This window comes from Phaethon lepturus, unplaced genomic scaffold (assembly GCF_000687285.1).
Source record: "Phaethon lepturus isolate BGI_N335 unplaced genomic scaffold, ASM68728v1 scaffold6349, whole genome shotgun sequence".
Taxonomy (NCBI): Eukaryota; Metazoa; Chordata; class Aves; order Phaethontiformes; family Phaethontidae; genus Phaethon; species Phaethon lepturus.
This window is the reverse complement of record NW_010565416.1, coordinates 53,490-67,365: the sequence shown is the minus strand read 5'-3', so window position 1 is coordinate 67,365 and position 13,876 is coordinate 53,490. Positions and strand designations below refer to the sequence as shown.

The 13,876-nt window shown below is 38.9% G+C and overlaps 1 protein-coding gene across 1 annotated transcript in view; it reads left to right on the top strand.

Annotated features, from left to right (window-relative positions):
- GATB (glutamyl-tRNA(Gln) amidotransferase, subunit B) overlaps positions 1–13,876 on the top strand; it is a gene marked incomplete at its 5' end in the record, with an annotated part of 41,506 nt that overhangs the window by 5,957 nt on the left and 21,673 nt on the right. Inside the window, 2 exons of the mRNA XM_010295171.1 lie at positions 9,537–9,650; positions 12,730–12,928. Of these exons, the coding sequence (XP_010293473.1) occupies positions 9,537–9,650; positions 12,730–12,928 (313 nt within the window). The remainder of the gene's footprint in view (positions 1–9,536; positions 9,651–12,729; positions 12,929–13,876) is intronic.

Sequence of the window (13,876 nt, the reverse complement as noted above, 5' to 3'; positions counted from 1 at the left end):
TTTGACTCTCCTGCTGGCATGCATATGAATTTACTCCCTTCTTGTACTACTTCACTTTGAAAAAAACCTGCTTCTTAGCATCACTTTTGATAACTACATTTTTAATTGCACACACCTTTCTTGGGGAATGGGACAATCTTCTGATCTTTGTATGCATGTTGGTTTAGCTTCCATTATATAAATTTTCTTCTTTTTGAAACCATGTGATGCCTAGGTGGTTGTATGCATGGGCTATCCTCTAAAAATAAATTAGTGGCAGTACCTGAAGGAAAAAGTGAGTTCATGCTTGTTTTAAACCATTTACTTATGTCTAGGTTCACTTTAACTGCTTGTTACTTCTTTCAGTAAAAATCTAATAATTGTACTTAGGGGAAAAAAGGAGATATTTTCTTAGAAATTGACGGTACCTTTCTGTTTCAGTCCTTTCTTTCCTGGTAATATTTGGGTTTACGACGTGCATTGTATCATCAGTGGTTAGCAGTCTTCTGTTGCTCAGATAGCCCCAGCTTGCTGGACTTGCAGTCCCAGTAAGCTGCTAAAAAGAAAATCCCACATAATTTAGAAAAAAATGAGGGGAGTGAAATAGGCTTTCAAACCATTGCTCCCTAAGAATGCTTTTGCAGTTTATAGACCCTTAAATTTCTGAGTGCATGATGAATTAAAGCCTGCCTACAAAATTTCAAGCTGTTAATCAGTTCAATGCTGTTGTACTGGTCAGGAGAGGTCTTTGAAAGATGAGGGAGGCCTGCTTCAGGCAACTTTCAGGGCTGGGTTATGATGGGGGTTGTTCCTTGTTCTATTTCTTTCTCTGTTGTAGGATCATTCACAGCCCTGAAGTTATCTGTGGAACTAATCTCCTTCACTGGGGTCTGAGAAGTGTTATACTTCTGTGGTTACTGTAGCTGCTTAGCTGAACTTTATTTCATACTTAACTGTAAATGCCTTTTTTCTCTGGTGATGTGTCTGCTTTTGTGCTTTGAACTATTTGGTGGCATTTGTTGCTCTTGTCTCAAGCTTTGAAGGAGTCCCCTGTAAGGTTCTCTCTTGCTTTTTGCTATGTCTTGTTTATTTGTGAGAACTTCTGACACTCATTCTGGGTGTTTTAATCTTTTTGTCAAGGCTAACAATTCCTGTAGGGCTTTGTCTCCTTAGCACCTCAGTAACTGTGCTACCTATTGAGCTCTCTCTCTTTTTGTTGTTCTTGTTGGCTTCCCTGTTCATCCTTAACAAGTCCCTCTGGCTGATGTAAACTTGCCAGTTAGAACAGCACTGAGTTGATAAAACATCTTGCTATCACCTATTTCAGTAGATCCTTCAATGCATCAATGATGTTATCTATGTATTCTCTTATGTCCTTTTGTGGTTTGTTGTTTTTTTTTTTATTGCTTTAGCTTTGGCTTTATACAGATGTTTTTCTACTTAGTGGGGAGCAGGAGTTTGAAGTATCGTGTTTCCTTTCCTTCACACAGTTCTGTTACTGCAGTTATTGTGCCATTTTTGATACTTTTGGACAGCACAACCATTACATGACAGCTAGACAGATCAGTGTCCCCTCTTTCTGGATTCAGTCTGCAATTGCTGCTAAAAGGCACATTAGCTTTTTGCCATAGTTTTTCTCAGTGGGCTGGGAGTTTCTTTAAGTTTGAACCGTGAGTAGATTTTTGGGGACAAATTTGTGTAACTTCTGTTAGCAGTCATTATATATGCTCTGTCATCCTTAAGTGTTGGATTTAATTTCCTCTCTGTACGTAGACAAACAGTGTGGTTTCTCCTCCCTTTCAGGAAATCCAAGATAGTATATTGTATATATGTGTATGAAAGCAGTGGTCTGTTACGCAAAAGTTTCTGTAACAATCACGGTTCTACAAATTTCTTAGCATTTTAACTTTGCAAACTGGCATCTTGCTTCTTTGTTCTTCTTAAAGATTTTTTTCTCTGAAAAGATTTTTCATTGAATGATATTTAGGAAATATTGTCCAACAGCAATGACAGATAATTGTAGACTGGGTCGTTGTTCTCTTCATGGTTAGCTATCTTGTGTGTAGTGTTGCATAAATGTCAGGTTTATGTATTTTGTTTGAAACCTATCGGTGCAATTAGTCTGCAATTGGTTCCTGGACTAAAATGAATTCCTTTGTGTTCTCTCTGATGATCAGCCACCTTGTCACCTTAACTGTATTATGACCATGTGTTTGATTTTTGAAAGGATTATGTAAGCTGCTGCAACTGGTGTTTATTAGTTATATGTCCACATTTTGCCACTGCAACCATTGTTTTCTATACAGAAATGCTAATTTTGCAGTTTTACTGCCAAATTCAGCCAAATTTGCCTCCAAAAAATCAGTTTTGTAGAGGTTTTTGTGAATATAATGCAAGCACATGAAGAGAAAATTCGCCATTGAGTCTCTTCTCGCCACTGATCGCAGCTTTAATTGGGCTGCTGCTATTCAAATATTTGTGACGCTTTATACTCAATTTGGGATGTTTGATGAAATGGGGAGAAGATGGGGGAATCACGGAGGAGTGCTGAGGTCACTGCTTACGTAAAACAAACTAGGGCAGTTATTTATAGCAAGTAAGTCTTCGTTGCTTCTCCTGTTCCAGTACAACTTTGTTAAAAAAAAAGAATTTTAGTTTGCTTTCTTAATAGCTTTTTGCAAGACTTGTTGCATTATGTCACCTATTGTTTTCCTGAATTAGTATATTCTCGTCTCTGCGTGATAGACGACTTCTGGTTTACTCTCAATTTCTATATTGTGCTCTCTTAAGAGATCTAGGTCAGCCTGGAGGTAAAGATGGCTACCTCTTTGGGGACCAAATAAGCATGTTTAAGGAGACAACAAATGGAGGAAAAAGGGATGAGGGAGTCAGAGCAAAGGGCTGGGACTTTTTAGTGTGTGTTTAGTGTGGGCTCAGACACACAAAGATTGCAAGAAGAAGCAGAAGGCAGATATCCAAGTCTTGGACATGACAGAAAATTACAGTCAATGTATATCAAAGGTCAGAATTTGTTACAACTTAGAAAACCACGGAGCTGGCCCTCATTGTAGGCCCAAGCCTACAATCAAAAGACCATCTGCAAGGATAAAACAGGGCAGGGGTTCGTCTATAAACTCTGTTCTGGTCTGTGTGCTCTGAATTTTCTCTATTTAACAAGGTAAACAATCTAGGTTATATTGAAGAAGGCAGATGTTATTAATCTTTAAAAGCTGTTTTTAGCCTTTTTTGTGGACCTCAATGTAGGAAAAAAGGTCTGAGAAGGTCCACCTCAAAGCTCTGGTTTACTTTGGATTTCATCATATTCTGTAATTTAGGCTTTAACCATTGCTCAGTCCCCTACCTCCAGGAAAAAGTGAAGTGTTTTCACTGGATCTTCCTGTATTTAACTTGTCCTGAATCAGATAGCATTAGCAATGTCTTAAATTTCAACTGGCATAAGAGAGGGAGCATCCTTACGACAGGTCAAAAAAAAGCCGCGTGGCAGATGCAGAAGACTGCTGTCAATGGGGAGGGCATGGTTGTTAGAGAGATACTGGACTTCTTGATGGGGATACCATAGAAACAGAGTGTTTGATGATGGATATCACAGACCATAGTATTGCTGTTGCGTCATTCTGTCTTCCCTGTGGGTTGTCCTGCTTGAAACCGTTTCTGCATGGTAGAAGTTAATTTGGTTTTAGCCACTGATGATGGGACCTGAGGCATGAAGATCACTGGTCTGGGGCAATGCCACTGGCTTGGCTGCTTCCCTACCACCCCAGAAAATAGCCGTATTCCATTGAGACCACTGAGCACTTTGCCTACGCAGTGGTCTGAATACATTTTTCTTTCTATATTTCTTTTAGCAACCCCTGTCTCAAAGGGCTGAGAAACCCAGAAGTCGGTCAGTAGTTAAATAGCTTTGTATCTGGTCATACCTTTCCATTTTTCTTACTCCCAGGGGTCAGCATTTCTCCCTACTGCTGCTGACTGACACTGGAAGGTGCTTCCTCCAATTCTAAGCCCTGTGATAGAAGCTCTCAGACTAGCTTTTCAGCTTCGAGAGAGTGTGCCCTCTTACTCTTTGAGTACACATAAAGTAATGTATTTTGGAGCTGGGTACTTCTTAAAATGTCAGAGTTGCCTAGTTTTAAGATATGACTTGAACGACTGTGTGCTCCATCACTGCAAGCCAACTTTGCCATCAGACAAGGTTAGGAATAATAATATGTTTTGTATAGCAGCGTGTATCTTCAGTACCAGACTGCAGAAAGATAAAGTTACAAAATATTTTAAGGTATATTTAATGCCACCCCACCCCCCCATCTTCCTTTGCTGCTTCAGCTTCTCAGCTGCCATTTTGTTCTCTTTTCTTAGCTGGAATATCTTTCTATTAATCTAAGATCTTAATTTAAAATGTCTGGGCCTTCCTCCCCTACTTTCTTGCCCCTTTCCTTAGGGATAAGAACATACTGCTCATACTAGGGCAGGAAGTATGCTGTGAAGTAGATGCTGGACTGAAATGCAGTAGATCTGAAACTGAAGCTGGCCGCCTTTTTAAATTTGTCCTGCAGTTAGAGACCTCAGGTTTTGGAACATGTGGGCTTTTTGCAGACCAGACAAATGACAAGACTTACGTTGGCTTGTTTTTTAAATTTTTACTCTATACTTAGAGGGATGGTGTCTGACTGTAGACCTAGTGAAATAAATGGGTCATCTGGGAAATTATTAGCTCTTCATTTATTGTAATGTACGTTATGTACAAGCATAGCTAGCTATAAGACGGTTATGCCCTTCTGTGTGTGTGTGTGTGTGAGGATGCCAAGGAAGAACACTGCGTTGAAGTTCTCATCTGCAGTGTCAGACTGAACAGTTGCAATTACATTTGGACTAAGTAGATATGAATAGTTTATTTCGAAGTTTAACTTATGATTCCGCTTCAAAGAAACATATATTGGAGCAACTTGGTACTTTTAACACAGCAAGAATAGTGAAACAATTTATCCATTAGTTGGAAGCAAATAAAAATCAAGAGTGATATGAAATGGGAGTACTGGTGTCATGGTTTAACACCACCTGACAACTAAGCACCACATAGCTGCTCGCTTACTCCCCCACGGTGGGGGGAAAAAAGAGCGAAGAAGTGAGAAAACTTGTGCATTGAGATAAAGACACTTTATAGGTAAAGGAAAAGCTGCACACGCTAGGAAAGCAAAATAAGGAATTCATTCTCCATTTCCCATCGGCAGACAAGTGTTCAGCCATCCCCAGGGAAGCAGGGCTCCGTCACGTGTAACAGTTATTTGGAAGACAAACGTCATTGCTCCGAATGTTCCCCCCCCTTTCTTCCCCCAGCTTTATATACTGGGCATGACATCATATGGTGTGGAATATCCCTGGGGTCAGTTGGGGTCAGCTGTCTGGGCTGTGTCCCCTCCCAACTCCTTGTGCACCCCCAGCCTACTCGCTGGTGGGGTGGGGTGAGCAGCACAAAAGGCCTTCACTTGGTGCAAGCACTGCTCAGCAAGAACGAAAACATCCCTTGTATTATCAACACTGTTTCCAGCACAAATCCAAACCATAGCCCCGTACTAGCTGCTGTGAAGAAAATTAACCCTGACCCAGCCAAAACCAGGACAGCTGGGAAATATGATTAGATATGTCTGTTGAGGTTTCTAAAGATTACTTCCTGGTCTACAGAGAGCTGGCTAAGTGCGTTGCACTACTTCCTTCCTCCAGCTGTTATTTTGAATGAAAAGGAGCTAAAATTAAATGTTTCTTAGCTAAACCATCCTGTAGTAAATCTGATTAATGCTGATTTCTTCATAATTATAAGTAGGAGTGAAGATCTTAAGATAGCCAATTAATATGAGATCTACTTTATTAAAATGTGTGACCTAGAATCAAAAACTTTTAAAATTTTCAATTCATTATTTTGATTTTACTGTGTTTAGTACAAGGAATACTTTGTTCTGTAACTTAGGCTTCCTGGGTGCTACTGTTATGGCAAAGATATATATATTTTTTTTTAAGGTAGCAAAAATAAACTTCTTCCAGGAGAGAGATCTAGATGTTTTTTCTTTTCCCTCTCCCCACTTATCGTATATAATACTTGTTAGCAAAACAAGAAGCTGCTCTCTTTAAAATGTAAAAATGATCATTTACTAAATATAGAAATATATATCTTCACCTAAAAGGGGGCCAGCTTTCTTTAATGTATTAATATAAGGAGTAAACCTGCTGTTAAAGAAAAAGCTGTTTAAAAATTGCTTGTGGTGGGAATTCATTCTATTGAAGGTATTGTGTATAGTTCTGTATAGCTATTGAATAGTCTTGTATTTAAAACCAAGGTCTTGACTAAACTGACCTTGCAAATAAAGATGATAAATTGTTAAAAGGAGTCTTTCCACTTGTGAACTAGATGTAAAGGATAGACGAGTATCAGAAAAAGAAAAATCTTGGTTGGGTTGTTCTTTCATTCTTTTAGTGCTCAGTTACCATGGTGCTCTAGCAGGATAGCATAGCTACAAGGGACAAGGTGCTGGTGTTGTGATGCCATTGTTAAGGTTTTTCATGAGTTTCCAATGCAAATAATTTACATTTCCTTTTGTGATAGCTCTCTGGGAATTTCTTTAAATACATACCTAGGAGAGATGCTTCCGTTTTAGAAGACCAGAAATATTTAAGAAGGCTTTATAGTCTCTTGTGTTTTGTCCATAGCTATTGCAGGAACTATATAGCTTTCTTTCAAGGCCAGCACTTTGCTAACATACCAGACTGGCAGCTTGTCAGTTCAAGCCAGTAATTTAAATCTTTGGTGCTAGTCAAAGCTGTCAACTTAATAACAGCTTACTGCATAAACAAGCTTGGGGGATTTACTCTAGGTCATTAGTATGTGAAGTTTCACATACTGAATTGAGGATTATCACTGCAGATTATTTTAAAAGCTAGGCTTGTTTGAAGGAAAAGTAGTAGTTTGCTTAAACAGCTCTGCTTTACGCGCACAGCCTTGATCACTGGGATGGATCAGCAATGGAGCAGTATTAAACAGGTAAGTTTTGATTTTTGAGGAAGTAGAGGGTCATCTGGTTGTGGTTTTTTTTAGAGTCTAACAGGACAGAAGCAGCAGATTGGCATGGTAGACATCTCAGTATTCCACATCCAGAAAGATCTGCTCTGCAATGTCTTCTATCACCACAGGGTTGATCAAGAGGTAGAACAGGGAGTGGTGCTAGTGAATGAGTAATGCTGCATATACAATGATTTGGCTAGTATGACCCAGTACGCTGGGGACACATACACATTACAGTCATCTAAATGCTTAGTAATATTACATAGAAAATAATCAACACTTCACATTTTTATGCCAATTTTTCCCCAGAGCCAGCAAAATAGTTCCTTAGCAGTTGTGCAAAAGCTTCTCACTGGTGTAAGTAATACGTATGTTGGAACTATTTCCTTCACCTCAAAACAGTGTTATCCCTTAGGGTGATGAGTGAGCTACACTCTACCTTGTTTGAAGTGAAAATTGAAGAGCAAAGGCAGTAGTTGTAGTGTAATCATCAGCTAAATTCCACCTGTGTTTGAAGAGCGTGCTATGAGGCTCTAACTGACTGTGACTCAGGAGTTGGATTTTGTCTCATTCTCTGATTACAATCAGTCACAACCCCTGCACCATCAGGAAATGTAGTGAGACACCAATTTCACTGCTTTGGTGCAGTGGTGTTTTGAGTCTATCCAGTCCTTATGGAGCCGTAATGGTTTCTGATGACCAGTTGTTAAAGGGCTGACTGGCATGGTCCTCCCTCATTTATAAAGCTGAACAGGATCATGCCATAAGGAAGGAGGAAATTTTGCCTGTATAGAAATACTATGATACCTAAAACATTGAACAATTTAACTAGTGCTGCTAAAAGCTTCCTTAAACAGTAAAAAAAAAAAATCCGTACTGTCTGGAAGCATTTAATGGTTGAAAACAGGAGCATCTACTATCTAATGAACTGCAGCGATAATACTAAAATAAATTAATATTTTGTAGTTACCAATTTTACTTTAGATTACAGTCAGGGCTAATTGCATTCATTTTGCTGCAGATCAGTATTTCAAAGGGAAATTCTTCTTTTTCTCCTCATTTAAAATTTGCTTTATGTATCTTTTAAATTTTTTAATAAATAAAATATGCCCGAACAGATGATGTGTTCTAGTTAGCCATATATATAGCTACTCTAAAGATCTGAAAGTTCTCTCATCAAATGTCTTAAATATTTAATTTCTTGTCTGTATAAGCAATTTTTAAGTTTCTGTTACATGAAGAGTGTCTCATATTTTCTCTTATTATTTTTATTTTTGAAATATTAGATGAGTAAAGCAGAGATTCCTTTTCCAGCTGAAGACATGGGATGCTGGGAAATGTACAGCTGTTTACTCTGTTTTCAGAAATCAGGCTGGAGAATATAAAAAGTAAATGCTGTCAGAAACATTGAAGAAAATGTTATTTAAACCTTTTATGTTCTGGTCAATGCAGATGAAGTCATGTAGATTCTTTTACATAATGTGCCCCTTTAATGGTCCTGCTGGAAATTGACTTCTTGGCAGCTGTACAATGCAGACTAAGATGGACAAAGTTCTGTTCCTATTTCAAAATACTGTAAGAGTGAGCATGTCAGAATTGTACCAAGACAAATTCAGTCTTTTTTTCTTTTCACTTTTATCCCTTTGATGTTTGTTAAACGAACTGTTAAATTAATGAGAGCACATTTGGAAAAAAACATAACTTTGAAACTTTTTGGAGTGGAATTTTCTTTCTCCTCTGGACTCTGACCCTGCTGAAGGGATTGAAGGGTGTAGCACTAAGAGTGATGGGTCCATGGTGAGAAACCACATTTAATTCCTTTATTTCTTCCTGAAGGCCTTGCTGGGTCTTCAGACCACATGGCATTCTGCAAGAACCTTAGTCCTATGGGTTACTTGGGTACTGGAAGTGCGTGTATACTTGTAGCCATGGGATCAATAGATGTCTCTTTGGTTCTGTTTTAGCAAAGCATGTAAGTGTGCTTAATGTCATCCTGGTTAAGCAAAGCATTGAAATCTATGTGTACATATTCGTGAATTTGCTGTGGTTCTGTGGTTAGAGGTGTTCTGAAGTGTTTACTGAAATGGCACTGCAGTCCCTAATGCAAATCCCCTGTGTTTCCAGTTCCCGGTATCAAGCTGACAGCTGGTTACGAGTCAGTTATCATTTGCTGTGATTTGCCTTTTGAATGTTCAAGGGTGCAAGAGTACTGGGAGGTTTGCAAAGTAGCAAGCCAAAACAGTGCACACCTCCTTATGTGGCATGACAAAATGACTGAATGGGTTCTTTTTTCATCTTAAAGCTTTGCAGATTTGTAGCTACCATGACTTTAATGATGAATAAGAACTACCCACACAAGAAAAGCGATATAATGGTGGCTGAAAGAAAGAAAGATTGAATATATGCTCCATATAAGGCAATGTGTGGGAGAGATGCTTGTTACATACCGAGTATCTGAGCAAAACCATGTGTCATGTTTCCTTAGGTTCTCAACAGGAGATGTGTAGAAGCAGCAGTGATGACGGCCCTGGCACTCAACTGCAGCATAAACAAGAAGTCCTTGTTTGACAGAAAACACTATTTCTATGCAGATCTGCCTGTAAGTATGCAGTATAGCTGGTCCCTTTTTGTCTATAGGAAAGGACAAGTCTGGAGTAGGGATGGCAATAAGGGATGAGTGAAGAGATGCTTTTTCTGTTTTCAGTCTGTGTTCTGCTCACCCCCACAGGACGCTGCGCTGTGCCCTGATGAAGAGACAGCTGTACCCTGGTGCTCACTGATTGAATATGATTGCTCTGATTGCTGACTCCTTGCTTAGCTGCATGATTCCAGTAGCTTAATGTAATTGAGTTGGGAGCTGGAGCTGCGTTGCCCCTTAAGTTCTCCATTCCTGGCGTTTAGTACTAATTGTCTGTTAGGGTAAAAGCAGTCTGGTAATAGTCCTTCATTTAAAGTGAATGTATAACAAACACAGGTTCCACTGGTATAAACATAATAGTGTCTTTTTTGTGTGTGCTTAGGGACCTAAAAATATTTAAAACTTTCTTAGTTTTAAAAATCAGTTTAAAAAAAAAAGAGAAATTCAGTCTTTGCGGTATGGTTTGTTGGTAGCTTTCATATTTGGTAGAAGGTGTCACTGGAAGTCAGATGCATTTTATTGCACTTGATATGGGTGTAGAAATATTGAAATCATATAGGAACCTGACTTCTGTAATTGCAGCAGGATACAGCAGTATTTGAGCCTTTTTTCCTATTTTAATGAAATTAAACCTTTCTAATTTTAAACTTCTGTTTTTCCTGTCAGCTTATTTGTTCTGAACGTTCAGTTTAACATTAATCTGTCAAATGGAGTACGCTAGTTTTACTTCCTTTGATTTTGGGGTGAAGATCTGATGACTGCATTAAAAGAAAAGAGTCTATTTCTATTTTATCTGAGAAAGATCAGGCATGTTATCTTAGGTGGGGTATCCTGGACATCCAGAGAAACAGAATGGGAGATTTCTCAGGTCCCAAATTAATGTGTAGAGGTGCTGTATTATTAACCAAACTACTTTATCTCCCTCTCTTTTGTTCAGGCATTGGAAATATTGTGAAGTTACACAAAACATACTCAAATACAATTGCTTCCCACGTTAGAAAGAGAATTATGTTATAGATGTCCACTGGAGACCTGGATCTCAGAAGAGATTTCTGTTCTGTTTTCTTCTATGTTGGGAACTTGTGGCTTTTCAGTGAAGTTGATGTAGTTACTGATTTGGTTTCTGGGGATAACTTTGCTAATATTTGTGAGCTATTAAGAGACTCTTTTGCTGGGGGCTCTGTGTTGAGCTACTGGGAATGTGAAGCACAAACTTAGCAGTTTGAATTGCTAATACTTTTTTTTTTTTTACTTGGAAAACTATCTTAAAGCCTATTTCCAGACCTGATGGAGAAAAAAGTGAAATAGCAGGAAATAAACATTACTTTCAAAATTCCTTTATACGTCATAAATGCCAAAAACATCACAGACTTGTTTGCAAGCCACCTTTGGTGCTTCTGCTGTTAAATGGAAAACAATCTTTCATGTCCTTGTGACATCTGCTGCTATCAGTCTACTGCAGAGAAGCTATATGCAAGAATGTTATCATAGGAAAGAAGCCGCATCCATGTGTTTAGAGGAGAAGAGTGAGGTGCAAGAAGGTGCGTACAGCACCAAGTGGGCTGCCGTTGTCTGCAGACATGAGTTACAGGATCCTCTGTTCAGATAAGCATGGAAATTTGGTCAAAGAGATGCTGACACACTTTATTAGCTTGAAACATGTAATTCTGGATTTCTACTGGCTGAATTCTGCAGTTTAAGCACTGACAGTAAACTGCCCGACCTGCATTTCATAGTGAAACACTCTAGTCAGGAACCTTGTAATAAGATGCAGAGTTTAGGCTAATGAGCTGTACAGAACAGATAAAATAAATCCAGCTCTTAGGGTCATTTGACAATGGGATTATTGTTACTCCTGAAAATGGGGCTTTGGATGGGAAATGGGATTCTTGTTATTTATTGTCACTCACTATTTCAGGCTTTAAAAAAAATAATTTTAATGAGAAATTTTAGGAGGTGGGAAGAGCTGTGTGATTCGCATAGGCTGCATAGAGTCAGTTATTCTATTTTTCTTACAGTGATTATGGCTAGAAGGTCATGCACTTCATTGCGTACATAAATCAAGCTGTTTGCAGGGCCAGACCATTGTTCTTCATTCCAATGCATTGCCACCATCTCTACATTTTAGATGAAGCTCATCCTCCCTGGAAAATATGCAAATGGTCCCCCCAATTCAGTAAAATCTGGCAGGCTTCTTTTTTTAATTCTCACCACTGGGGGCATGAGCAGGCTAGGAAGGAGGAAGAGATGGGGACCCTGCCTCAACAGAGTAATTGATTCACTTCTGTATTTTTACATCATCGCAGTTATTCCAATACCTTGTCACTGGCGGCCCTTCTTTGGCTGTCAGTTTCCCCTTTGAGTGGAGTCCCAGGCATAAGGTGGCATTTATCAGCTGTGTGCCTTATGTGGGGTTGCAGTGTCGATATTTTAAATTGCTACATTAATGAAATTGAGCTTTCTCATTTTCTTGATTTCCACCCATCCTTCTCCCTCTCCTCCCCTCTAATGCGTAAAGTTCTGAACAGGCAAAGAGGGATATTCAGCCTCATGGGAGGATGAGTGATAGTCCCAGCTCGTGGATGGAGGTATGGTAACTGGCTTCAGACAAGATTCAACATGATCACGGAACCACAGGCATGGAATAACTTCTTCTAGTTCATTTCCTGCCGCAAGGCAGTATCAGTGAAATTGATGTCATCCTTGGCAAGTGGTTGTGCAGTTGATTATTGATTATTTCTGCATTGTTATTATATCTTATACTTGCCTGTATGGAGGAGTGGTCTTATTTTTTTCCAGACCTCTGGCTTCTCACAGCTATGTTGAATTTTAGACCCATCTTCTAGCTTGCTTCCTTTCCAGCTAAGCAAAATAACTTCTGAATTTACATATGCATGTGTTCTATCCTCTTATATAGATCACTATGGAAGATCTTGCATTTTCAGCTTTGTTCTTTGTCTACAATATCTGCGTTTGGCCATGCTGCTGCTTTCTGAAAAGTGAATGTTTTATTTGAGTATAAAGCTAATTTTGTTGACAGGCTGGCTATCAAATTACTCAGCAAAGAGTTCCTATTGCGGTGAATGGAAGTCTGTCATACAGTCTCTGCATAGACAACAAAATGAGCCAGATGGTGACCAAAACTGTGAGGATTAAACAAATTCAGCTGGAGCAAGACAGTGGAAAGAGTCTCCATGATGACACAAGGAGCCAGACTCTCGTTGACTTGAATAGGGCTGGTAGGCTTGGATTATTTTCCTGATTTTCTCCTTTCTGTGTAAGATGAGTCTTTAAAGGTAAATGGGTGACAGGGAACAGGTGAAAAATAAAACGAGCCTGATGTCTCTCTCCTTGAAAATAAAAATTACTCAAAATGACCATTACACTTGAAGCAGGGGAATATTTTTATTTTTTAATTGCCAGTGGACCTTTCCATTGCTGTTGGTTGATGGCAATTGGCAATAGCAAGTTAGAAATCTGTTGGCTCTAGTTTGCTCAGAACTGTATGTGTCAGTCACAGACAGCCACTCAGCTATCACCACTGTAATACGTTGTTAAAAAAAAAAAAAAAAATCACAACTTAGTGAATCAAGTTTGTGTATAGAAGGAGCAGCTGTTGGAATTTGTCAGTGCATGAGTCAGACATGTCTTTTAATTATTAGCTTTGAAAAAATGTAGATTTACTCTTTGAACTTTGAAATTGTACGAGGAATGAACCAAATTAGCACACAACATGGCAGCAACCTGGATGGCCTAGCCTAACTGGGACACAGTGCTCCAGTGTCCACTGAAGTTAAGGGCTGTGGCTGCTCATATTCTTTGAAAGCTGGATCCTGAAGCTAAAAACTAGACTACATCTGTTTACAGTTCTGGCTGTTCCAAAATTAGTTTAAGATAAATAAATTTGAATCTGGAATCGGATTGGCTTTAAATGGAGGTTCTCCTAGAGAAAGGCAGAAGAGGAATATGTCTTTTTGATCTGCATGTCATCAAAGGGTGGAGGATTGTCTGTGGTTTGTCTATTCCTTTAAAAAAATAGGAAGAAAAGTTTTTATGGCAATCTGCAGCCAGGCCCATAGTGACAGTTACTAAATAATACATGGGGTTTTATTTTAAAAAAAAAAAAAGTCCAAGTGCTTTTATGTGTTTAGCCAGTTGCACTCTAATATGCCAAGATCAAAAGCTAT